Consider the following 25,194-nt stretch of genomic DNA (forward strand, 5'->3'; position numbering starts at 1 on the left):
GATCATGCCCTGAGCCGAAGTCAGACGCCCAACTGACCGAGCCACCCAGGTGCCCCTTGCTTTCAATGTTTTTATTTACTTTTGAGAGAGACAGTGTGTGAGAGGGGGGTAGGGTAGGGGCAGAGAGACAGGAAAACAGAATCCCCAGCAGGCTCCGCACTGTCACTGCAGGGCCCGACACAAGGCTCCATCCCACAAACCGTGAGATCATGACCTGAGCAGAAATCAAGAGTTGGACGCTTAACCACCTGAGCCACCCAGGCGCCCCGTGTACACTCTTGCTTGACTTTATTCCGCCTACCTATGAGCTGCCCTGTAGGCAAGTAAATTCTCGTAAGCTTACGCTGCTCACGGTACCCTAATAAATGACTCATTAACCCATTCACTCATGGATACTGTGCATAATTAAAATAACAGTTAATGGGGGCACTTGGGTGGCTCAGTGGGTTAAAGTCTGACTCTTGGTTTTGGCTCAGGCCATGATGTCGCAGTTGGCAGGACTGAGCCCCGAGCTGGGCTCTGTGTTGGTGGCATGGATCCTGCTTGGGATTGTCTCTCTCCCTCCCTCTCTCTCTTTCTTTCAAAATAAACACTTTTTTTTTTTTTTTAAAGTAACAGTTGATGGTGCAACTATAAGTTAATAAATGAAACAAAAATTAATGGCATACAATCTTACCTAAGATACTCATTTAAGATTACTTTTTTAAAATGTTTATTTATTTTGAGAGAGACAGACAGACAGAAGGGGATGGGCAGAGAGAGAGAGAATCCCAAGCAGGCTCCTAGCTGCCAGTGCAGAGCCGGATGCAGGGCTTGAACTCACGAACCGTGAGATCGTGACCTGAGCCAAAATCAGGAGTGGGACACAAAACCAACTGAGCCACCCAGACACCGCAAGGATTACTCTGTAAAAGACAACTTATTGTATCATCTCAACCATAGAAAACAGAGCCTCAAAGAGACTGAGTGCTGCGGTGCCTGGGTGGATCATTCGGTTAGGGGTCCCACTTCAGCTCAGGTCATGATCTCGCAGTTTGTGAGTTCAAGCCCTGCATCGGGCTCTGTGCTGACAGCTCAGAGCCTGGAGCCTGCTTCGGATTCTGTGTCTCCCTCTCTCTCTCTGCCCCTTCCCCGCTTGTGCTTTCTCTCTCTCTCAAAAAAAAAAAAAAAAAAAAAAAAAGACTGTCACACCATGGTCCCAGGTGTCACTGGTAAGGAGGCAAGGCAGGAGAGGGCTCTGCTAACTGCAAAGCCTACACTCTCCAATTGGCCACATAGCCTCCTACATTGTTCTCCTTAACTAGAGTCTATAAGCATCATGCTTAATGGATGCACTGGAGGTAGAGCTGGTAATTTCTAGCAACTCTGAGGAAGGACATAAAGAGTTACTATAAGCTGGGTGACTTTAGGATCAAACTAAATTTAAATTGCATGCTATCACTTATTCTTCTGTAACATGGTGAAAGTGTATTTCACAGGGCTGTTAGTCCTTATTAAAACCAGCTAGGCAAAAATGAAACCTCACTCCTTCACTCTGCCACCTGTCATCTTTCCCCCACTCATACGTATCTATTCAGCCTAAATCTAAGGTGGTTTTATTTTTTACCCCCTCTTCCCTAAGGTGGTTTTAAAAGCCAGTCACTACTTTCTTGAACAAAGTGTTTAAAATCATGGGTTGCAATAAAAGATAATAAAACACAATAGAAAACATCGAGCACATGGAGTAAAGGTATTATATATATCCTAGACATTATAAAATAGATGTCAATATGAGAGAAGTTTTTTTAAAAAGAGACCAAACACTGTTGAAGGGTAAACGGCACTAAGGACGACAAGAGCAAGGGCTCTAATTCCAGGATACTGATGGACTCATTAATTGACTTGAGCCTTGGTCTCAGCCAGTGTGTGAAAGGAGCTCTTACAAAGAAGTAATTCTTGCCTGGGAGGTGTTTTTATACCAAAACTCTATACTGTTTTCCTCAAAAAAAGTTTATTTTAGAGAACATGTCACTACGATTTTTAAATCCTTGTGCATTCAAGGTTTAAGTAGTCTTGGTACAGGATACAGTCAAATCATGATACACTTCAGTGATTTTATACTGAGCCACATACTTAATATAAAGGCACATTTTACTGAATAAAAAAATAAGTGTTAAATCTTGAGCTTTTAAATTAGAATTTCATAAAGTGCTTTTCATAAAGTCTCATATATTATAGTAATTAAGTGGATATAATTTCCTTTACAAAGGCACCTTGAAAAGTATTGGCACATGGCATTTCGTCTTGCTCCCTTTTTTTTTTTTTTTGTAATTTGGAAGTTTCTTCACGTCTTCTCTTCCGCTTCATTTAGGTTTTTCTTAACAATTCATCATCTGAATAGCCAGCCCTGTTATAGACTAAGGTGAACTTTAACTTGTCACTTTAAAGGTCAAGTTTTAGGCAGTTTTAGGAGTTTAGCAATTTCCCTGGTGTATAAACTGATTCTTAATGATTTAAAGAAAATTCTATTCCAGTGGCAAATTTAGAGCCAAAAGACTAATTCAGAGTCCACGATTTGATTTAAACACATGTTTTATCTTCAGGGTTTTTTGCTCTTTTCTCAGTATCATCTGGAAATAAGTTGATAGCTGTCACAGGTATAACATTTGCTTTATCCAATTGAAGAATTCCTCTGAAATATAAAAATCAAAATTAAACATTTCCCCGTCTACAGTTTGGTAGTAAGAAAGGCCTACTTTAAGGTTATAATGAAATATATACCCTGGGGTTAAGTGCTTTTGCTTCATTTTACTTAGTTTATAATAGTAGGACAAGCTCTGAGTCCAAAGTTTGCTTTAACCAAGCTGAGCGAACAGAAGGTGTAAGAGGAAGTTCCTTACTTACACTGTAAGTAGGGAAAGGACTGGGTAAGTACAGATCTCCAAGGCAGACAGAAGCCCAGATTTGCACAAGTTGGTCTAAAAGACCAGGCCCAAGCAGCTTTCTAACTGGTACTCACCACTGGGATGCAACCTTAGATAGATAGATAGATAGATAGATAGATATTTTTTAATGTTTATTTGTTTCTGAAGGAGAGAGAGACACAGTGTGAGTGGGGGAGGGGCAGAGAGAGAGGGAGACACAGAATCCGAAGCAGGCTCCAGGCTCCGAGGCGTCAGCACAGAGCCCAGCGCAGGGCTTGAACTCACAAACTGCAAGATCATGACCTGAGCCGAAGTCGGACGCTCGACTGACTGAGCCACCCAGGCGCCCTGCAACCTTAGATATTTAGACAGCATTTTCCCTTTTTTCCCCAAAGTACCTGACCAGGGAGGAGATCTCTGGATTGTATCCAAGACCTCTTTTGCAAGTTCAGTGTTATCCTAATTGAGATGGCAACTGAAGTTAGTTATTTTTGGAACTCATCAAGCTGATTCTAAAAGTTCACGAGGGAGAAACTGCAAGAATAGTTGTAACAATTTTTTTAAAAAGAACAATGGGGGGAAGAGACGGTTGCTGGTTTTATTTTTTATTTTTTTTTATTTAAAAAAAAATTTTTTTTTTAACGTTTATTTATTCTTGAGACAGAGAGAGACAGAGCATGAACGGGGGAGGGGCAGAGAGAGAGGGAGACACAGAATCGGAAACAGGCTCCAGGCTCCGAGCCATCAGCCCAGAGCCTGACGCGGGGCTCGAACTCCCAGACCGCGAGATCGTGACCCGGGCTGAAGTCGGACGCTCAACTGACTGATCCACCCAGGCGCCCCTGTTGCTGGTTTTATTAATGCAGTATAGGAATCAGAACTCTGCCGCTGGCACAGTGCTTGGCAAGCAGGAGAAATAAGGCTAATATGTGCAGGAATTTAGTTCATAATAAGGTAACATTCCGATTCAGTGGGAAAATTATAGCTGGAACAGTAGCCTCTCTGGAAAACAAAAAATCAGAATTCTGGCCTCATCTATACACAAGTGCTGGTAAAAAGAGTTTGAAGATGACACTTAAATAATTTTAAGAAGGGAAAAGGTCTACTTAAGAAAAATTTAAAGCCCTTAAAAGCCACAAAGGACTTTGCTCTAACCCCAAACTTAAACTTTTTTCTTTTTCTTTTTTTTCTAAGGAGGCTTTACACCCAGGGCAGAGCCCGATCGGGCTTCAGCTCACGACCCCGAGATTAAGACCTGAGCTGAGATCAAGAATCAGACACTTAACTGATTGAGCCACCCAGGAGCCCCCAAATTTAAAATTCTTGTATGATACTAGAATTGAGAGCAAAAGACAAATTGCAGTCTGGGATTAAAAAAAAAAAAAAATGGAAGAGATACTATGTGTGTATAACAAACAAAGGAGCTCCAATATACTAATGATTACAAAAGGCAACACAACTGAAAAATGGACAAAGGCTATGAACAGGCATGTCACAGGAGAAAGAGCCAGCCAGCTGTCACAGAGATGCTAGACTCAGCCAGACCTGGGCTCGCAAGGATGCTAGTAAGAAGAAAATGCGAATTAATTAAAATGAGATTATATTTTTGTCCCCAGTGGCAAAAACAAAACATTGCCGTCAAGTGTTGGCAAGATATTAAATACATACATTCTTTGACCCAGTAAATTCACTTTGAGGAATCTATTCTACATTCAATACACACGTGCAAAGAGATAGATGTACATTTAAGATGTACACTAGGGCGTTACTGGAAATAACATGAACTTGGAAGTTCCTGGAGGGTCTAGTGGAGGAATGGTTAAGTTATGGCATATCCACACTGTAAAACACTGTGCAGCCATAAGGAGAATCAAGAAGCATATCTAAGTGTGGACAGGAAAAGACCTTAAGCCCACGTTCCCAGATGCAAAGGGAATGCTGGGGCGGCACTGCAGACTATTACACAGTCTCACGATTTCATTTTGAGGGAGTTCACAGTTCCAACATTAGATTGTACTACACTGTCCTTTCAATGCCGTCAGATCTTTGCCCAGTTGGACTTTGGCAGTTATTATGATAAAAAACAAATACTGTACAAAAGCTAGTGTTGAACAGGAAATAGGGTGGCAGTGTCCAATCTAAGAGTTTTGTGCAGCGTCCTATAGGCGCATACATCCCATTTGAAAATGTAAGTTAAGAATTACATACATGCACATGTGTGTATGTAAATTAAGAATTAAATAAAAATTTTTAGAGTTTTCTTCTGGCCTAGATAGGGGCACCGGGAAAAGTTACTGGCACACTAAGAGTGCTATGTAATAAGAAAGTTTAGGAACCTCTGTCTAGGATAATAAACAATTATAATTACCTTAGCATATGTTTACATCAATACACAGAATTTGGATAAAAGATGCACACCCTAAAAGTTAACAGTGATTCCCCCTAGTTACAAGAATTAAAGAACAGGGAAAAGCAGAGGTATTTTAACTGCTCTCTGTATTTCTGCATTGATGAAATCTTTTACTACTAGAAACTACCTTAGTACAACTGCCATTGATAAAAAGTCCACTTCAGGGGTGCCTGGGCGGCTCAGTCAGTTGAGTGTCTCCTTGGTTTTGGCTCAGGAAATGATCTCACATTGGTGAGTTCGAGCCCCATGTCAGGCTCTGTGATGACAGTGCAGAGTGTGCTTGGGATTCTCTCTCTCCAAATAAATAAACTTTAAAAAAAACCCAGTATACTGCAAATCTGGTTTTTAATTTACATTTTGTCTTTCCCACAGAGAAGCCCATAACAAAACATTTGGTAAAAGAACAATAAAAAAAAACCCTGCAACACAGTTTTCTATGCAGGTTTGCACAATAAAATTTGAAAAAAGTCCTGAGGTTCCTGGCAGTCAAAGGAAATAGAAAGAAACCACTAAGTTCCAGAATTTTCAGTTTTAGAAAGAAATGGGAAATGTGAATTCTTCAGGGGAAACCAAACGAAAAGGTGGGAGGGGTACTAATATTTCTTTACTCTGCAGGCACTTTGCTTGCAATATGGCCTTTTAGCAACCCTTTTAAGGGAGGCATTAGTTCAATGTTACACATAAAGAAATGGTAGCTTTGAAGACCTTAACGACAAGCAAGTGGAGAAGTGAATGTTTAAATTGGGTCTTTTTTTCTGTAAATCCTATGGGCTTTCCAACATAGTACAATATAATTTAAGCCAAAAATTGTGGTCATCTCTAGTCTACTGAGATTTACTTCTACTAAGATGACTAAAATGACTATTTAACTTATTTTTCTTTCTTTCTTTTTTTTATTTAAGTAAACTCTCCCCCCCCAACGTGGGGCTCCAACTCACCTCAAAATCAAGAGTTGCATGCTCCAACCGACTGAACCAGCCAGGAGACCCTGACTGTTTAACTTGTAAAACTGCTAACAACAAATTCACTTTTAAATTTATAAAATAATTTCTTTTTTTTTTTTTTTTAATTTTTTTTCAACGTTTATTTATTTTTGACACAGAGAGAGACAGAGCATGAACGGGGGAGGGGCAGAGAGAGAGGGAGACACAGAATCGGAAACAGGCTCCAGGCTCTGAGCCATCAGCCTAGAGCCTGACGCGGGGCTCGAACTCACGGACCGCGAGATCGTGACCTGGCTGAAGTCGGACGCTTAACCGACTGCGCCACCCAGGCGCCCCTGAAATAATTTCCTAAGGTTAAAAAAATCAAGCTGTACAGAAAGGGAAGAAGTGAAAGTCCGTCTCTCTGCCCCTGCTCTCATTCCCACTCACTAGAGATCACTTTGTCATCCCAGAAATGTTCTTTGCACTTATATACATACAAACATAATACTTCTGTTTTACCCAAATGAAACCATACTGTTACGCAATGTTTTTCCCCACCTAATAGATTTTGGACTTTTCGCATCTCAGCTGCACAGAATCCCATTGCGCGCGTAAACCAGTAGTTAGTTTAGCCCCTGCAGGTAAACGGCTCGGAGCTTTCCTCTTCTGCTTGCTGTTACAAGCAATGCCGCACCAAATACCTTGCTAGTGTTCTAAAATCCACATCGTTTTAGATTGATACTTTGAGGTAGAAAGCACATAGTGAGGCCCGCGTTTCATTTATTCACCGAACACTGCATTTCCCATTAGGATACAGGCTCCCTTTCTCTCCCAGACTAAGTCCTTAGGGAGTAGCTGTCTTATTCACGTCTGAATCCCCAAGACCAGTGTCTTGTTCACAACAGATATCCAACAAGCGTCTTAATTTTGCTACAGTTGGAAGACGAGCTAAAAAAAGCCGACATTATTTTCCCTCCCACCTGTCTTATAGTCATCCATATATTTGTATTTTCTACTTTAAAAAACAGTAAGTAATACAACTTGCTTTTTAATTAGTAAAAATACTAATGTTGTTTCAAAATAAGAAATACTTACTTGTATTCACAAACTGGGAAAAGCACCTTTAAGATGGTTATTACCACAGCTGCTCCTAGAATTCCAACCACCATGACGTTCAGAAACATAAAAAACACTGGAAAAACACTGCTCCAGAATCTACACAGATCTTTTCTGAACTTCTCCATCCACTGACACATCACCTAAAAAAGAAGTTTTGATTAGATAAGCCAAGTATCATCTGATCTCTATGAAACTTTAAAAATTATGTTCCAGTTTAGGGTGATGATAAAATTCTGTATTTTGATTGTGATGCTGGTTATATGGACATCTACCTTTATCAAAACTTATTTAACTGTATGTTTATTTATTTATTTATTTTTTAATAAAATTTTTTTAACATTTATTTATTTTTGAGACAGAGAGACAGAGCATGAATGGGGGAGGGTCAGAGAGAGAGAGGGAGACACAGAATCTGAAACAGGTTCCAGGCTCTGAGCTGTCAGCACAGAGCCCGATGCGGGGCTCGAACTCACAGACCGCGAGATCATGACCTGAGCTGAAGTCGGACGCTCAACCGACTGAGCCACCCAGGCGCCCCTTAACTGTATGTTTTAAATCGGTGCATTTTATTTTAAAATGTATCTTGATAAAGTTGTTTACAGTTTTTAAAATTATGTTCTAGTAATACGGCACAGGAATGTTATTTTATTATTTTTTACGATTGTTTATACTATTGTATATAAATTCAGTGTAAGTAATTGCTAAATGGTAAGAGGTTTGGTTAGTCTATGCAAAACAGACCAGAGGCAATGATGTGTTCCTAATACTTGGAGGACAAGAGCAGGAAGAAAGACAAACATGTCAGTAGTCTTTGGCCCACGTGGGGAGTTCACCGTGCACAAAAACAGTGACTCTGCTTAGAGTCAGAGTCGACACCAACGTGCGCGTGGATGGTGCGGGCTGCCTCACTCTGAGGAAGGCAGGTACACAGGGTCAGGGTGCTGGCATGCGGGCAGTAAAAAGTGACCTGACTTTCCCAGCAACCCCAAATAAGCAATCTCAACCTTCAGCGGAAACTTCAAAGAAGTCTCTGGAATCCTTTGAGACTAACAACAGATCTTGCTCACTTAAGTAGAAATTATTTTGACTAAGACACCTAGCTCACACATCTGGAGAAGTCCAGATACTCGGTCTGAACCGTGCGTACATTCCCAGGCAGTTGTATAATGTCATCGGTAATACAGGAATACTTAATAAGTACAAATACACTCTTGTGTTTGTACCCAGTTTATCTAATCTTGGTTAACGACTGCATGGTTCTACAGATTAAAGGAGGTGTCCCATTGTACAGATACAGTGGGGTTAGAGAGACCAGGAACTTGTCCAAGATCACACAACTCGTCAGGAGCAGAACCAAGATTCAGACCTATGCCACCTGACTCCTGGAGGACACTCTGAACCAAGTGTGTTCGGTCACCATTCAAGATCCTGAGGGCACCACGTGTGTACGTGCGTACGTGCGCGTGAGGTGGCAGTCACAGAATAAATGAGAATATGGGAATGACTCTGGATGTGAAAACTCCCCCCCAAAGTGAAATCCAATGACTTCATAATCATGTAACTATATTGTTAAATGAAACTTAAAACAGGAATACCAAAAAATAAAATAACCATGAGCCCATTATTAGCAATGTTTCATACTTCCAATCCTCATGGTTTCCACCTCCTTTGCAAGGCTATCTTCTTCCAAAAATGCTTGTAATATAAAGAGAACCCCAAATACCTACCTTATACGTAGATGGAGGCTCTGCCCTGAGAGGAGTTTCAGGTAACTTGCCCGGTAAAGCATCTTCATCTACGGTGGTTTCCACATTCCTGATAAGATACTGGCTGGTGGTCTGCAATGAACTAACACTTTCTACTGAGGAGGAAGAGCCAAGTTACCAAAACGCTAGGTGCATGCTGGTGTCTCTCCTAATAGTTCTAACATTACTATTTCAAAAATATGTAGGACACTAAGAGTATGTATTTTGCCTTGGGAGAAAAAAAAATGACACTTGAATGTTCAGATTTAAATGCTGCACAGGAGCCATAAACTAAAACAGTTACAAGGAGCTATTCTAGTTACAATTCTATTATGCAGAAGGTCAATCTCCAAAAAGTTCCATGTTTCAATGGGAAGAATGAATACTTCTTTCTCTAAATGAACCTAAACAGTATTTTTTTTTTTTAAAAAAAATGTTTATTTATTTTGAGAGAGAGAGAGAGAGAGTGAGCGCACAAGTGGAAGAGGGACAGAGAGAGAGAGAGAGGGAGAGAGAATCCCAAGCAGGCTCCATGCTGTCAATGCAGAGGTCAACATGGTGTTCGAACTCACAAACTGTGAGATCATGACCTGAGCCAAAACCAAGAGTCGGATGCTTAACCAACTGAGCCACCCAGGTGCCCCATAACCAATTTTCTTATTGTGTATTTTATGATGACTGCCCAGAGTAAGAGTAGATAATTACCACAAAGTGTCGCTAAGCAGTCATCACTGATCACTTTTTTTTTCATCACTTTCTATTAAGACCCAAAATAGATTCCAACGTTTTTAAAGGGACATAAAAGTAATAGGTGTTATAAAACATTTCTGAAAGAAGCCTACTTCCAAACATATTAACTACAATTCAAAAGCTACCCACTAAAAAATTAATTTCCTTAATGCTTTAAGTAACAGTCTTTTAAAGTACCTTTTTTGGAGAGGTTAGGAAGGGTAAATAAAATGTCACTGTCTCGGGAAAGAGAATACAGCATGCTTTCCTCCAAAGGTAGGATATAGCTTGAATGTCTGAGTATTCCCTGGTTCTTAACTAAAATATCAATTTCAGTAACATCCTTTTGTTGAGCCTATGAAAGAAAACATAAACAGTTACTCTTCATTTTAAATAATGGCACAACCCCGTAAGCATCTAAAGCTAACTTTTCCTCCTTGATCTCTTTAACTAAAAAGCTTACCCTGTTCACAATCCCTCTGTATTCCCCTCACTTTCAGGCATTTAATTAGCAGCTTTAATCTGAGTGAGCACTCAGAATTACAACCTTGCTCCCCATTGTGTTTCATTTACTTAGACTTAGCCAGAGGAAAAGGCAGCAGAGCCATGAACCAAATTCAATCTTTTCATTTACCTTTCTGTTTACTAATGTTTATAATATCTTAAAGTGACATAAATATGTACAAATATGTTCAGTTTGTTAAAAAAAATTAATACTTCAGATGCTGAACAAATGCTAAACCAAGTAAAAGAAACTTCTAAACGATTGGCTACAGGCAACATTAGGGTACCATTCTTCCTTCTCAAGTCAGATATAAGTAATAAAGTAATGGAACACAGGTATAATACCTAGCACAAATCTTTACAATTTAATTCCCAATTAAGAATCGGACTGTCTTACTTGTTTTCCATCGATCTCTACTACCTCTTCTTGAATGACAATTAGTTGCAAACTGGAACCAGACGTCATAGGCCACTCATGAACTAAAATCCTTACACTGACAATTCCAAAATATTCTTTTTCCTCCAAATTTTCCAGCTTTTCATTCTTCACTATATAAAAAAAAGTAGTCACAGCTTTGAACAAAAATGCCACCAAACCTGTTACTGAATTTGATTATTTTGATGACATTTACGGGGAACAGGCAGTTGGATAACCGTTTCTTTGCCTTTCTTCATCTCCGACTTCACTGATGTTATAGAATTTATGAGAACAAAGACAACTTGGCAAATCCTCACCATGTTTACAGTCATTGGAAAAGGGAAAAGTGCTTGGTGGTCTTTAGACCACTACACTAGCAACATCACTCCTATTCTTTTACAGAGTTTGTCAAGGAGGAATGAATAAGACGTAACTACTTACAAAGCAGGTCAGAAGACACAGCCAATCCCATGTCTTAGTAAGGGAAGTATATCCATTCATCCATTCACTCATTCACAAAACCCAGGGATATAAGGGGCCTAAAGCAGTAAAGACACCGAGTTTTTTTCTCAATTCTTTCTCCAGTAAGTGACCTGTTGCTACCGGGAAGGGCAGGAATGGGGAGGAGGATAGGAAAGCCCTGTAACTACTCTCCACCCGTGGACGATGGGGTAGGATTAGCTACTGGCTATACTCCCCTCTAGCTAAGAGCCCCCCAGCCCACACCAGTGGAGGTGTGGTGTGACCACTGCAGCTGGTCTACAGAACCAGCAGATATCCTATTAAGGCAGAAAACACTACAGAAAATGAGAAATCCATATAAATCCATGAAACTAGTGCAAAAGGAGCACTGAGTTGTTCAACTGTTGATCCCTCAAATGTTACTGTATGAGGACTGTTAGACAAAACAGGAACCAAGATGGATAGTCTACATGCAAACCCAGCTGTTTAAATTGATTCAGTGCCTGTACAGGGCTATTCCCTTTATCTGGAATGTTCTCTACTATTCCCTCTCTCCTCATCCGTTTTTAATAAACTCCTACTTAGGTAGTTCTAGCTACTATATCCCTACATTGCTGAGTTCGTGCCTGTTTTTTTCTTTTTAATTTTTTTAATGTTTATTTTTGAGAGAAAGAGTGCATGTACATGGGTGCACCTGCGGGGCGAGGGGCATAGAGAGAGGGAGACCGAGAATCCAAAGCAGGCTCTGCACCATCAGCACTGAGCCTGATGCGAGGCTCAGACTCACAAACCATGAGATCATGACCTGAGCCAAAGTCAGACGCTCAACCAACTGAGCCACCCAAGTGCCCCTCATGCCTTTTTTTTTTCTTTTTTTTTGAAAGCACTAACTTTCTTGCAGTGTAGCTCTTAGCTTATCAGCCTGTCTCCTGGACTAGGCAACGTTCCTTGACAGAATGCATTAAGTTTATTGTTCTATGGCTTTTGTTCAGTAGTGATTCCATCCGGAGTTATAAATACATAATTTAAAATAAATATGCCATCATAAGTTATCAATACTGTTCAAATACCTGGTCAAGTGGTTCTAAATCCTAACTCTGCATCAGAATCAACTAGAAAACAGTACAGACGCCAGAGCCTCTCCCCAATCTCAACACATCAAAATCTCTGGAAGGCACAGACTAACATTTCTAACTTTTTAAATAGCTACAGACATTTCCATTGAGAACCAAGTGACCTAACCTTTTAGTTCAGCCCAAGTGTTCACAAAACTGGTCCTCCTAGACTTTGCTGTTTCTGTGAATAAACTCACCCTTCTCCAAACCAGCAAAGACAAAAGTTACCAGGTTACATTTGATTTCTTCACCCTCATTCCCTGCATCCAGTTAGTTGCTTCTTTCAGGCCATTCCGGGTCCAGATTCTCTTATATTTGTCCTTTCCATCCCTCCCTCCCTACCCAACCAATATGTAGTTCATGAACTACTTACTGTTATAATAGTTACTGAACTACTTGCTTCTTTAATCTCTCCCCCTTTAAACCATTCACACAACAGCGCCAGATTAATCTTCTGTAACAGAGTTTTGATTACGCAGCCTCCCTTGCTCAAATGCCTTCAGTGGCAACCTGTGACTTTTTTGGTAGTTCTCTGAATGGTCCTTCTTCAGGCTCCTTATGGGGGCACTCGCTGCTCCCCCTCTCTCTGGTCTGCCTATCCTCCCTCGTATCCTCTAAGGCTCCTAACTGTAAAACTTCCCTGCTCTTGTGGTCCATCTCAGTGTTTTCCCTGCTTGCCCATCGGTCTTGCTCACAGAACAGTAGGCTCCCTGTCAGCCTATCTGTACATCCAAAGGCTGGCGCTCTGGGGCACAAGAGAGTCAATGGTTGAGAAAATGCGGTCTTATAAATACATCAGAGTGGTGATTCTTCAGTCCCCAGTCTGGTAAGTCTGCTGCAGGATAAAATTAAATTAAAAACAACAAAAGCCCTTGATATTCTGACTTTCCCTACTGTGGTAGGCAGCTTCCAAAAACGGCTCTCACTGACCCTTGACCCTGATAATTCACGTCCTTGGGTAATTCCCTCTTGCTAAGTGTGGGCTGGACCCAGTGACCCGTTTCTAACAGACAGAACACAGTAAAAGTGATGGAATGGCACATCTATGGTTGGATTATAAGGCTAGGACTTCTGTCTTGCTAGTACTCTCTTGCTGACAGTCTCCCTTGTCCTCTCACCGATAAAGCCAGCCGCCATGTTGCGAGATGCCCTACAGAGGTCCACGTGGCAAGGGAATGAGGGAGCCCTCCAGCCAACCTCTTGTGAGGAACTGAGGCCTCAGTGTGACAATTCACAAGAACTAAGTCCTGTCAACACCCGGGAGGAGCTAGCAAGCAGATCTTCCCCAGTGGAGCCCTGAGATGACTGCGTCTTTAGGACAAAGCCAGAGGTCCCAGCTAAGCCAGGCTTGGATTCCTGACTTACAGGAACCATGAGATGATACTGTCACTAGCTACTAAGTTGAGGATTAAGTTGTTACACAGCGATAACCAATACACCTACCAAAGAAGAATTATTTTTAAAATTTAAGGAAAGAAGACTTTTTGTTGAGGCTGTATTTAATGTTTTGAAGATTCTTACAACTGATAAGATGGGCATTTACTGCAGCTATCAACAAAACTCAGTGCAATGACTGGATGACCAGGAAGGTGGCTACAACACAGACAGCAGCCAGGTCACACTCCATGGCAAATTCAGTAACGGATGTAACAGCAACAGAATGATTATATAAGCCAGCGATAGCACTTCTTTTCCTAGCTATGAGGAATTAGCTTGTTGTTCACCAACTTTCTCACTGAGAGCTACTAGAAAAGATGTAACAACAACCACAAAAAAGAACACAAGGGGCACCTGGGTGGCTCAGTCAACTGAGTGAGCGTCTGACTTTGGCTCAGGTCATGACCTCATGATGCATGAGTTGGAGCCCCACCTCGGGCTCACTGCTGTCAGCGTGGAGCACGCTTCGGGTCCTCTGTCCCCACCCTCCCTCCCTCCACCTCTCCCCAACTCATGTGTGCGCACTCTTTCTCTCAAAAATAAAGAAACGTTAAAAAATAAAATAAAATAAACGCACACATCTACACTCAAAACCCAAATCTGTCCAGAGGCACCAGAGAGCTTTGAAAAAGACGGCCAGCACCCCCACAAGGCATTTGCTGATTGCCCAGCTGAACAGGTAGAGAAGCTGGAAAGCTCAACAGAAAGCAATGACAGAGAAGCAAAGAGGCAGACGTCGGCAGTCTCACATAGAGGGGCATAAAATACAGACTGTGGCTACAAAGGTATCCAGGACTTGTGACAAGATCTTAGAGAGAAGGGAGGCACAGAAGTAAGCCAACATTCTGTGCAGTTTTCCCCACTGACACGTTTGCTGATTAGTAAGTCAGGCTTGGTTGAGAAACTGAGCATATACCTAAGACACCGAGAAGTTAAGCAGAACTTCTGACAGGCTCCAGACAGTAGGGAGTTTGGGACCCACAAAAGGGCCCTCAGAAACACCCCAAGTTCTCACTTGGGACCTATGATGAGCTACGTGTGAGGAGTAACAGTTAATGAGGAATAGACTAAGCCTTGCAAAGATGAGAATCCAGCCTTCAAACAGTCTAATCCTCGATTTAAAAATTAAGGTACTCTGCCTCTTATTATCATGACTGCCAGGGGTTCAAGTAAATCCTCTTTGGAGTAAAATAATATTATCCAGAGCCTTTATAGCTTTTCCTTATTGGAGGAGCATCAAGAGGAAAAAAACTGGTATCTAGAGGGCTCAGTCAGTGAAGCATCCCACTCTCGATTTCAGCTCTGGTCATGGTCTCACAGTTTGTGAGATGGAGTCCTGTATTGCACAGAGCCCACTTGGGAGGATTCTCTGTCTCCCTCTCTCTCTGCCCTCCCCTGCTGGCACGCTCTCTCTCAAAATAAATAAATAAACCTTAAAAAAAAAGGGGGGGGGGGAATAAACAGATCTAGAGGGGCTCAAGAAATTAGACTGAGCAGACGTGAACTTCAAAGTTACTGAAAGTAGGGGTGCCTGGCTGGCTCAGTCGGTAGAGCATGCAACACCTGATCCTGGGGTTGTGTTAGAGCCCCACATTGGGCGTAAGAGACTACTTAAAAAAAAATAATAGGGGCGCCTGGGTGGCGCAGTCAGTTAAGCGTCCGACTTCAGCCAGGCATGATCTCGCGGTCCGTGAGTTCGAGCCCCGCATCGGGCTCTGGGCTGATGGCTCAGAGCCTGGAGCCTGTTTCCGATTCTGTGTCTCCCTCTCTCTCTGCCCCTCCCCCGTTCATGCTCTGTCTCTCTCTGTCCCAAAAATAAATAAAAAAAAAAAGTTGAAAAAAAAATAATAAAGAAATAAAGTTACTGAAAGTAATAGGTTCAAGAAAAGCTATGGTAAAATGGAGAATTTCACCAGACCAGTCTAAGCTATTACAATAAAAATTAAAATTAAAAAAAAAAAAAAGAGGTGGCCCCATATCCGGGGCCCACGTGGGAGATGAAGAAGAAGGAAGGAAGGAAGGAAGGAAGGAAGGAAGGAAATAAATGGAAATCCTAGAGGTAAAGTTTAGTAAACAAAATTAACTCAATTACACAGAGCTGATGAATTTGTGTGCGAGGAGGATGAAAAGAAAAAAAGGAGAGAGAAAAAAAGTGTAAAATATATATGGAACCTTGTGAAAGTTTCACACATATGTGTAAATAAGAAGCAAGAAGAGAATAAAAAAGGGGATGCAGAAGTAGCACTCGTTGAAAAGATAACGGCCAAAAATTTTTCCCAAACTGACAGAAGGTATCAAGTCACAGATTAAAGGTCTGCACACCTGGGCACATTACGGTAAGACTACTGAAAACCAAAGACTCAGAAAAAAATACCAAGGACAACAACAGAAAAGACCCATATTATCCACAAGAGAGCAATGAGCCTGACACGGACTCAACAGAAACTACAGAAGTAAGAAGACCATGAACTCAGTCTTTAAAACACTAACTTATGAAGAACTAACCTATATTTCCACATCCAGTAAAAAGATCCTCTTAAAATGAAGGCAAAGTAAAGATGTTTTCAAACAATAGCTCACATCATTCACTGCTAACAACTCTGTGTTAAGGGGATTTCCTAATCCCCTCCTAAGGAGAATTTTTTAGGCAAGAGGAAAGTGACCTCAGAGAGGAACACAGATAAGGAATGAAGAGCGATGGAAAAGGTAACCATTAAGGTAAAAATAAATGAGTACTGGACTCCACAAAATAATAAGAACAGTTAGGCTGCATAATTATGGGTGTGCTGTATAATATTAGGGCTTAAGAACATAAAGAGTTGGAGCTCCTGGGTGGCTCAGTCGGTTGAGCATCTGACACTTGATTTTGGCTCAGGCCATGATCCCACAGTCACAGGATCGAGCCCCCACGTCAGGCTCTGTGCTCAGCCTGGAGCCTGTTTAAGATTCTCTCTTTCTCTCCCTCTGCCCCTCTTCCCCACTTCTTCTCTAAAATTTAAAAAAAAAAAAAAAAAGAACACAAAGAGTTAAAATGTATGGCAATAACAACACAAAATCAATCAGAAAGGGAATAAATGGAGTTTATGTGTGCTAAGGTTCTTGTATTGTTTGGGAAGTGATAAAAATACTAGTTAGTTGATTTCAAGGGTAACCATTAAAAGAATAGTAAAATAACATAAAAACCAATAAGAAAGAGGGAAATGATGAAACAAAAAATAAATAACCCGGAAGAGGACATAAGGAGAAGAAAAAGGAACAAAAAACAGGTAGGACACAAATAGGAAACAAGTAATTAAGATGAAAGATTTAAATCCAAATATATTTGTTATTACATTAATGTAAATAAATTAAAATCCCAATTAAAAGACAAATTGACAGACTGATTAAAAAAAAAAAATCAATATATGCTGCTTAAAAGAGATTCACCTTAATTACAAGGACCCAGAAAGACTGAAAGAAAATGGAAAGATACCACACAACAATCCACCTCCCTCCTACCCACCAGGCCAAAAAGCAATTATTGTTAAAATAATAGAGGTACTGCTGATTTTAAAGCCAAAATGTCACTAGAGATAAAGAACATATTATAATGATAAAAAAGTCAATCTAAAGAAAGACATAACAGTTCTAAATCTGTATGAATTTAGTAATACTGTGCCAAAATATAGAAAAGCAATAATTAACAAAGCTGAGACAACAAAGCTACATAGTGGAGATTTAACATACCATTCTCAGTAAATGACAGAACAAGCGAACAAACAAAAAACTCAGCAATTCCATAACAGATTGAACAATATGAATAGCCAAATTTTACCTGACATATATAGATCACATCCAAGTAATTATGTACTGTACTTCCTTTTTTTTTTTTAATGTTGTAACGTTTATTTATTTTTGAGAGAGACAGAAAAGCGTGTGTGCAAGCAGGAGAGGTGCAGAGAGGGGGGGACAGAGGATGTGAAGTGGGCTCCCGCAGTGAGCCTGACACAGAGTTCAAACTCACGAACCATGAGATCACGACTGAGTCGAAGTTGGACGCTTAACCGACTGAGCCACCCCAGGTGCCCTGATGTACTTTCTTTTAAAGGACACATGGACATCACCATTTACTAACGCTGACCATCTGCCAAGCCACAAAGCAAGTCTCTAATTTCAAAGGGTTAAAATTATACACAGCATAGGGGTGCCTGGGTGGCTTAGTTGACTGAGGCTCTTGATTTTGGCTCAGATCATGATCTCAGGATTTGTGAGATCGACCCCACATTGGGCTCCGTGCTGAGCGTGGAGCCTGCTTGGAGTTCTCTCTCTTCCTCTCCTTCTGCGCTGCTCGTGCATACACACACACTCTCTTTCTCTCTCTAAAAATAAACAAATAAACATTAAAAAAAATTATACACAGTATGCCTCTAATGATAGAGGTGGAAACAGTAAAAACAAAAGTTCCAAAATGTTTGGAAATTAAGTACTATAACTTCTAAATGGACCACAGGACAAGGGGATATCACAACAAATAATTTGAAAATACTACGAATTGCACGGACAAAGTACATGATAAATCAAGTGCAGAATACAATTGTTTAGAGAAAAATTTACTGCTCTAATTTTTTTTTTCAACGTTTATTTATTTATTTTTGGGACAGAGAGAGACAGAGCATGAACGGGGGAGGGGCAGAGAGAGAGGGAGACACAGAATCGGAAACAGGCTCCAGGCTCTGAGCCATCAGCCCAGAGCCCGACGCGGGGCTCGAACTCCCAGACCGCGAGATCGTGACCTGGCTGAAGTCGGACGCTTAACCGACTGCGCCACCCAGGCGCCCCAAAATTTACTGCTCTAAATGCATATATTAAAACAGGTAGTAATGCTATCCATATTTCTCATATTCTTTATTTCCTTCAAACACTATGGTACAATGTAACATATTTGCTTGTCTTTGAACAACTCAAGATTTCAAAAGGTTAAAAGGAAAAATGTTATCTGGACTTAAGGGCAGAAGAAACAGAAAAGGAAAGCATCAGACCAACAACATTATTTTTCTCTTTACTTTTTATATCTGTGATAAGCACTCCTCCAAGATTTTGCCTCTTACTTGTAAATCTCCACTTATGAACTTCCTGCACATCCTTACATGGATATCAACCTACCAGAAATGCAGCTCCAATCAATGCCCACCTCACGAAAAAGAAATGTGAATATGCCAAGAATAACCAATACAAAGTAGGATTTGAATTTTAAACACATTAGTATTACTATATACTCTAATAATGACATATATTATTAATTTAAAATGGAAATACGTCAAAGAACTGTGTTTCACAAATCTAATATTACTAAAAGCAGAACAATTATGGAAATAATTTAGTAGTACTCACCTATCCAAGTCTGACAGCTTATTCGGGTTACACCACTATTGACAGGCAAGTCATTTACATATACCTGTCCACTCTCGTAGGTTATGTTAAGAATAACCTTAAAATAAAGCAGCATATACATTAATTCCAATTGTTTATAAATGATGACAAAATCTTCATGTAAAAAATACATGATCTAACTGAACTAGATGTGTAGGCAAAAAATAACATAGGCTGCCTAATACTTAGCTAAGTGACATATTAAAATCATAATCAAAAGGAGACAAACCTGTTCTGTAGATACAGCCCCATCATCTTTCAGGGTAGTTACATTAATTCTGAGGCTGTCCTGCAAAATATATATATATATATAAATTGGATAGGTGAAATTGCACTTCACAGAATGGGAATAACTCAGTTCTTTTTCTTTTCCCTTCAATTATGTTTATTGTATAATCACTTATAACATCGACATTTTGTAAAACCCAGCATTTTTCACAGGACTTTTTGTGCCCTTATTCACAATTCCAACTTTTCATAATCTGTATTTATTCCACTCAACTATGAAATATATCACATTTAACAGCCTATAACATGCAAATGTAAAGTTTAAAAGAAAAGATTAACACTCAAATCCCTACTACCTAGGTTAAAAACTAGAATACTGTCCACACCTTAGAAGTCACCCCCTTTCTATCACGTTCCCTTATCCTCAGAAGGAATCCCTGGGTTGTCTTCCATATTAATCTCTTTTTTTTTTTTTTAGAGAGAGAATGAGAGGGAGAGCGAGCTCACGAGAGGTGGGGGAGGAGGGCAGAGGGAGACAGAGAATCTCCGTGCTGAACATGGAGCCTGACATAGGGCTCCATGACCTGAGCAGAAATCAAGAGTACTGACTGAGCCACCCAGGTGCCTCTTTTGCTTTTCTTTATAGTTTTACTGTCTCTCTCTCTCTCTCTCTCTCTCTCTCTCTCTCTCAACAACATATTGTTTAGTTTCACCTGTTTCTGAGCTTTATGTAAGTGGAACAATTTTATATGTATTCTTCTGGAACTTCTCTTATTTACAACTGTTGATGCATGCAGCTGTGGACATTTATTTACAGTACTGCATAAAAAGCCCATCAAATGATTACCAATTTACTTATTTGTTCTACTATCAATGGACATTTGAATTGTTTCCAACTTTTTTATTTGCATAAACAAAACTGCTCTAACTCTTCTGAAATGTGTCCCCTAGTGCCAATGGACAAGTATGTACTGTGCAAAATCAGTTTTAGTACCTCTCAAGGCATGCTCAAAAGCAGTTATTCAAGTATTTGCTTCTTTACTTTCATTTTTTAAATATTTTAATTTTTTATGTTTTTACTTATTTCTGAGAGAGAGAGAGAGTGCAAGCGGGCGAGGGGCAGAGAGAGAGGGAAACACAGAATCCAGGCCCCAAGCTGTCAGCACAGAGCCCAACGTGGGGCTCGAACTCACGAACTGTGACATCATGACCTGAGTCTAAGTCAGACGCTTAACTTACTGAGCCACCCAGGTGCCCCAAGTTTATTTTTTAAAGTTTATTTGTTTTGAGAGAGAGAGAGAGAGAGAGAGAGAGAGAGAGAGAGAGAACGAGCAGAGAGGGAGAGAGAATCCCAAGCAGGCTCTGCATCATCAGTGAAGAGCCTGATATGGGGCTTGAACTCACTAACTGCAAGATCATGACCTGAGCCGAAATCAAAAGTCAGATGCTCAACTGACTGAGCCACCCAGGTGCCCCAAATATTTAAGTTTATTAATGACATGCTTTCTATAGAGAAGAAAGCAATATTTTAAGAAATATTCACCAATACTCAAAGGAATTGCAATTTGTCATTTGTAAAACAAATCCTTCCCCTAATTTTTTTCACAGATGCTGTTATTCTAGAATAAAAAATATTTTTCATGGGGGTATTCTTAACTTTGAAAATTGTTCATAAACAAAATAATATACAAGTGAATCTCTTGGCACTGTGACTGCTTCCAATACTTTATATATCTCCAACAAATGAGAGAATAAAACTGAAATGATTGTATGAGGTTGAGGTGATTCTACTCAAAGAACAGGGTTCTAACATGTAAAGCCTATACCGTACATTTAGGCTCACTCTGGTATACCTGCCAACTTATATTGGGGCATATGAAACTTCAGAACCAGCCTGGCTTTCTCCTGGCCCACCCTTATCTAGAACTAAGCATGAGCTAGAACCAATATATTCATCTTTAGAACAAACCAACACTCAGTAAGTCATCAAACTGGTGGTATATTGTTTGGCGTCCTAATTCCAGCCAAGAATTCTTTTCAAAATAGAGGATCCGTTGATTATGGACTATTGTTTCTTCTAACAGCCCAGAGAAAACCCTCCAATGATGGTATTCTAAGAAACCTTTTTATAGCTTCTGCCTTTCAGCAGTGAACATACAGTGTATTACTAGTAATTTACTGCACTTACATATATCACCTGCCTAGTAAAATCTGGGGTTTGTAAAAGACAACTAACAGATACGATCATGCTGTATGTTGCAGAGAACCAAAGGCAATTAAGCTTTTTGGTCTTCCTGAATGATCTCATTTCAGAAGAGATTCTAATCCCTTACTACCTCCTGGGCCCAAGTTTAGAGATAGGTCATATTTCTTGCTCTTCCTGAGAGCCTCTAACTGAACTGGAAGTTCAAGCTTGTGAGTCAAGGTGGTGGATGCTTAAAAAGTGGGTGGCAGAACTGAAGTTCTACCCACCCATTTTCAATTCTTCCTCTAATTCCTTCACTCACAAGATGCCCAGCTGGTACACAATGGCATCCTAAGGACATCCTAAGGCTTAAAATAAATGAATTAAGTCTGAGGGAAATACATGAAATAAATATTTACACATATAAGAAAATAAGTGCAGGGGCGCCTGGGTGGCTCAGGCAGTTGGGCGTCCAACTTTGGCTCAGCTCAGGTCATGATCTCACAGTTCATGAGTTTGAGCCCTGTGTCGGCTCTGACGCTAACAGCTTGGAGCCTGGAGCCTGCTTCGGATTCTGTCTTCCTCTCTCTCCGCCCCTTCCCCGCTCACACTTTGTCTCTGTCTCAAAAATAAACGTTAAAAAATTTTTTTTTTCTTTTAAAAAGTGTCCTCTGGATGTCTCTCTTTGGTGACTAAGTTATTTTAATATTAGAAGAACGTACTATAAAAATTTGTATTATTTTACAACCTGGGTAGCCTCAACTTCCAACAACTCATATGTAAACAAAACAGAACATGCTTATAATCCGGTAGATCTGAGCCACTGAAGGGCTATAGAGAGAATTTTCCTCACTTCAATCAGTTTTCTTACATTCAGATCAGGTTGGCTACAAAAATGAATAGATGAGTAGATATGTCATAAAGCAAATCAAGGGAGGCCTGGGTGGCTCAGTAGGTTAAGCACAGGACTCTTGATTTCAGCTCAGGTCATGATCTCACAGTTTGTGGGACTGAGACCCGCGACGGGCAGTGCCCTAACAGGGCATATCCCGCTTGGGATTGTCTCCCTCTCTCTCTGCCTCTCCTCCGCACGCACGTGCTCTTTCTCTTGCAAAATAAACAAACATTAAAAAAAATAATAAAGTATAGTGAAACATTAATAGCAGTCTAAGTTTGCACTATTCAATATGGTACCCACTAACCACATGTGGCTATTTACATTTAAATTAACTAAAAGTTTTAAAACTCAGTTCCTCAATCATCCTGGTCAGCCACATTTCAAACGCTCATTGACAGTAGTCTTGTGACTACTGTAATGCAGAGAGCAGAGAAACCCCATCACTATACAGTGGTCTACGGGACTGCACTTATCTAACGTGGTGACCACTGTAAAATTCTTTCAAATGTTCTGTGCATTTGAAAATTTTCACAATGCAATGTTGAAGAAGTTAGATCAAGAGGCTTCAGCTTCCCATATAAACATTTCCAAGGAATGAGATTCTTCCTGTCGCTGCTCAGCATTCTTTCATCTGTGACATTCTGAGTATAGATCTGGACTTTCCAAAAGTGGAAGGCGGGCATAAAAAGGAAGAACTGAAATGATGAATTCACTAAGCCCACAGTGCAGTGTACTTTCAGCTCGCAGTCAAAATGCATTTTTCTCGAACTATAGGGCCTTAAATGTCTTTTGGGTTTACAAGTGATTATGATGAGTCTTTAAAATTTGGAAAATAATGTATTACTGGAACTTCAGGAATCATTTCATTTGTACTTGGTCTCTTGGTGCTTGCCAATCACATTCACATTTTGACCAGTTCCAACTGTGGTCCACATACAATTTCTTTTTTTTTTTTTTTTTAATTTTTTATTTAAAAGTTTTTTTTTCCAAACGTTTATTTACTTTTGGGACAGAGAGAGACAGAGCATGAACGGGCGACGGGCAGAGAGAGAGGGAGACTCAGAATCGGAAACAGGCTCCAGGCTCTGAGCCATCAGCCCAGAGCCTGACGCGGGGCTCGAACTCCCGGACCGCGAGATCGTGACCTGGCTGAAGTCGGACGCTTAACCGACTGCGCCACCCAGGCGCCCCGGTCCACATACAATTTCAAATACAAGTGGTTCTTAGGGCTTGCATTGTTGTGGCTTCTTGAAAGGCCCCAGCAGAACTGAAACTGAGATATGCTCTTTATTTTTGTTCCCAGGGAGAGTAATGTCATTAAAAAAAAATTTTTTTTAAGTGACATTTATGGTGTAAGTCACCCGTGGATGTGGAGTATTCAAGTCCCGACCAGTAAGAAAAGGCATACCTATATTCTTTCTTTTCATTTTGGGAAAACTCTCATTTCAAAATCTTCAAACTTTTCCCAACCATACATGCAATCGATGAATGGCAAACACTGGTTTAATTCAGCAGGACTCCCCGGCAAAAACGGAAGAACCAGCCACCCTCTAGTACAAGGATGCAGCGGTTCTCCAACTTTTAGCTGGCCTCAGGTTCACCTGGGGGTCTTGCTGACTTAAACTGTTGGGCCTCACTCCCAGAGCATCGGATTAGTGCGTTTCCAGCAGTTTCCCAGGGGATGCTGGTGCGGCCGGTCCTGCCACGCTCAAAGATCCACTCCTCCTAACACCCACCAAAGGGACGACGTCAGGTTAAGAGTCGGGTCTTCAGCCCTTCTCCTCCCGCCCCGTCGACCCGGCGTAGGCGCACCCCGGGGCCCTGCCCGCCGGGGGAAGGCAGTCCTTCCCGCCGGGGCAGACAGGTGGCCTGGAATCGTTCCTGTTCCCTCACCGCGCCACTTCTACATTTCCCGTGCACATAAGGCAGAAACACCGCCTTGCCCCAGTGCCCGCTCTACCCCAGGAAGGCGCCATTACAAAAGGCTGAGAGCACTTGTGATCGGGTACTTTCGATGGCAAAACCCCCTCAGGCTGGCAACAGTTGGGCTGTTGTAAGAATCCCTAAGTTTCGCTGCACAAGGCTTAACCACACATTAAAGGGCCCTCTTCGCTCTCTCGCTTCCTCCCAGGCCGCCCCCATTTCCTTGGGGGCTTCTCCCCACTACTCTCTTGGGCGCCCGGACCCCAGCCCCTGGCCAGTCGGGCGGTCTTAAGAGGCATCGACGAGGACGCCGCAATCCCACGGCTCTGGCCCGCGCCTCGCCAGAGGGTCCGGGCGGAGGAGCGGCCGAGTCGCGCCCGCCCTGCCCTACCTTCGGGGCTCGGGGCGGCAGGGGCAGCTCATGGGTAACGGTCATCAGCCACCCGGCGGCCGGCAGCGCCGCGAGCAGGAGCAGCCGGAGGGCAAACGGCGCGGGTGGAGAGCCCTCCATCTTGGACAGGCCAGCTGCGGTGGACAGCCGGGAGCTGAGCGCCGAGCCAGCCCGAAGGGCGGGGACGGGGCGAGGCTATTGGGGGGGCGGGACTCTGAGAGGCGGGGCCGGAGCGAGCCGGCCCGTGGAAGGAACCCGCGGCACCGGTGGGCGGGGACTCTGAAAAAAAAACGGGCTGCGCACGCGCACCGTCACGAAACGTCGAGGGGCGGAGTCAAGCGGGGGAAGGTCCGATTTCGTCATTAGAGTGGAGGTGTGGGTTGGAGGGAGCT

General features: G+C 41.6%; 1 protein-coding gene and 2 long non-coding RNA genes across 4 annotated transcripts; 2 read left to right on the forward strand and 1 right to left on the reverse strand.

Moving 5' to 3' along the window:
- On the forward strand, positions 1-4,289 carry LOC121013333 (uncharacterized). Its single transcript, XR_005782641.1, has 2 exons — positions 1-49; positions 4,098-4,289. It is a non-coding gene; the product is annotated as an uncharacterized LOC121013333 (long non-coding RNA).
- LOC121013332 (uncharacterized) lies at positions 1,412-2,173 on the forward strand. The gene is made up of 2 exons (XR_005782640.1): positions 1,412-1,589; positions 1,622-2,173. It is a non-coding gene; the product is annotated as an uncharacterized LOC121013332 (long non-coding RNA).
- Positions 2,292-24,984, reverse strand: GINM1 (glycosylated integral membrane protein 1). Of its 2 annotated transcripts, none has more exons than XM_040448918.1 (8): positions 24,803-24,984; positions 19,407-19,466; positions 19,139-19,235; positions 10,734-10,885; positions 10,031-10,187; positions 9,086-9,216; positions 7,335-7,498; positions 2,292-2,671 (listed from the first exon to the last, which is right to left on the reverse strand). In XM_040448918.1, the coding sequence occupies exons 1-8, from the start codon at positions 24,920-24,922 to the stop codon at positions 2,560-2,562; spliced, it is 993 nt and encodes a 330-aa protein (XP_040304852.1). In that variant the 5' UTR covers positions 24,923-24,984; the 3' UTR covers positions 2,292-2,559. The 2 variants fall into 2 exon arrangements, with proteins under 2 accessions (XP_040304852.1, XP_040304851.1); XM_040448917.1 differs by having other exon boundaries at positions 9,086-9,219; positions 24,803-24,981.
- Between the last annotated feature and the right edge of the window lie 210 nt (positions 24,985-25,194).

Source organism: Herpailurus yagouaroundi, unplaced genomic scaffold, assembly GCF_014898765.1.
Source record: "Herpailurus yagouaroundi ecotype Mexico unplaced genomic scaffold, PumYag 198, whole genome shotgun sequence".
Lineage (NCBI taxonomy): Eukaryota > Metazoa > Chordata > Mammalia > Carnivora > Felidae > Herpailurus > Herpailurus yagouaroundi.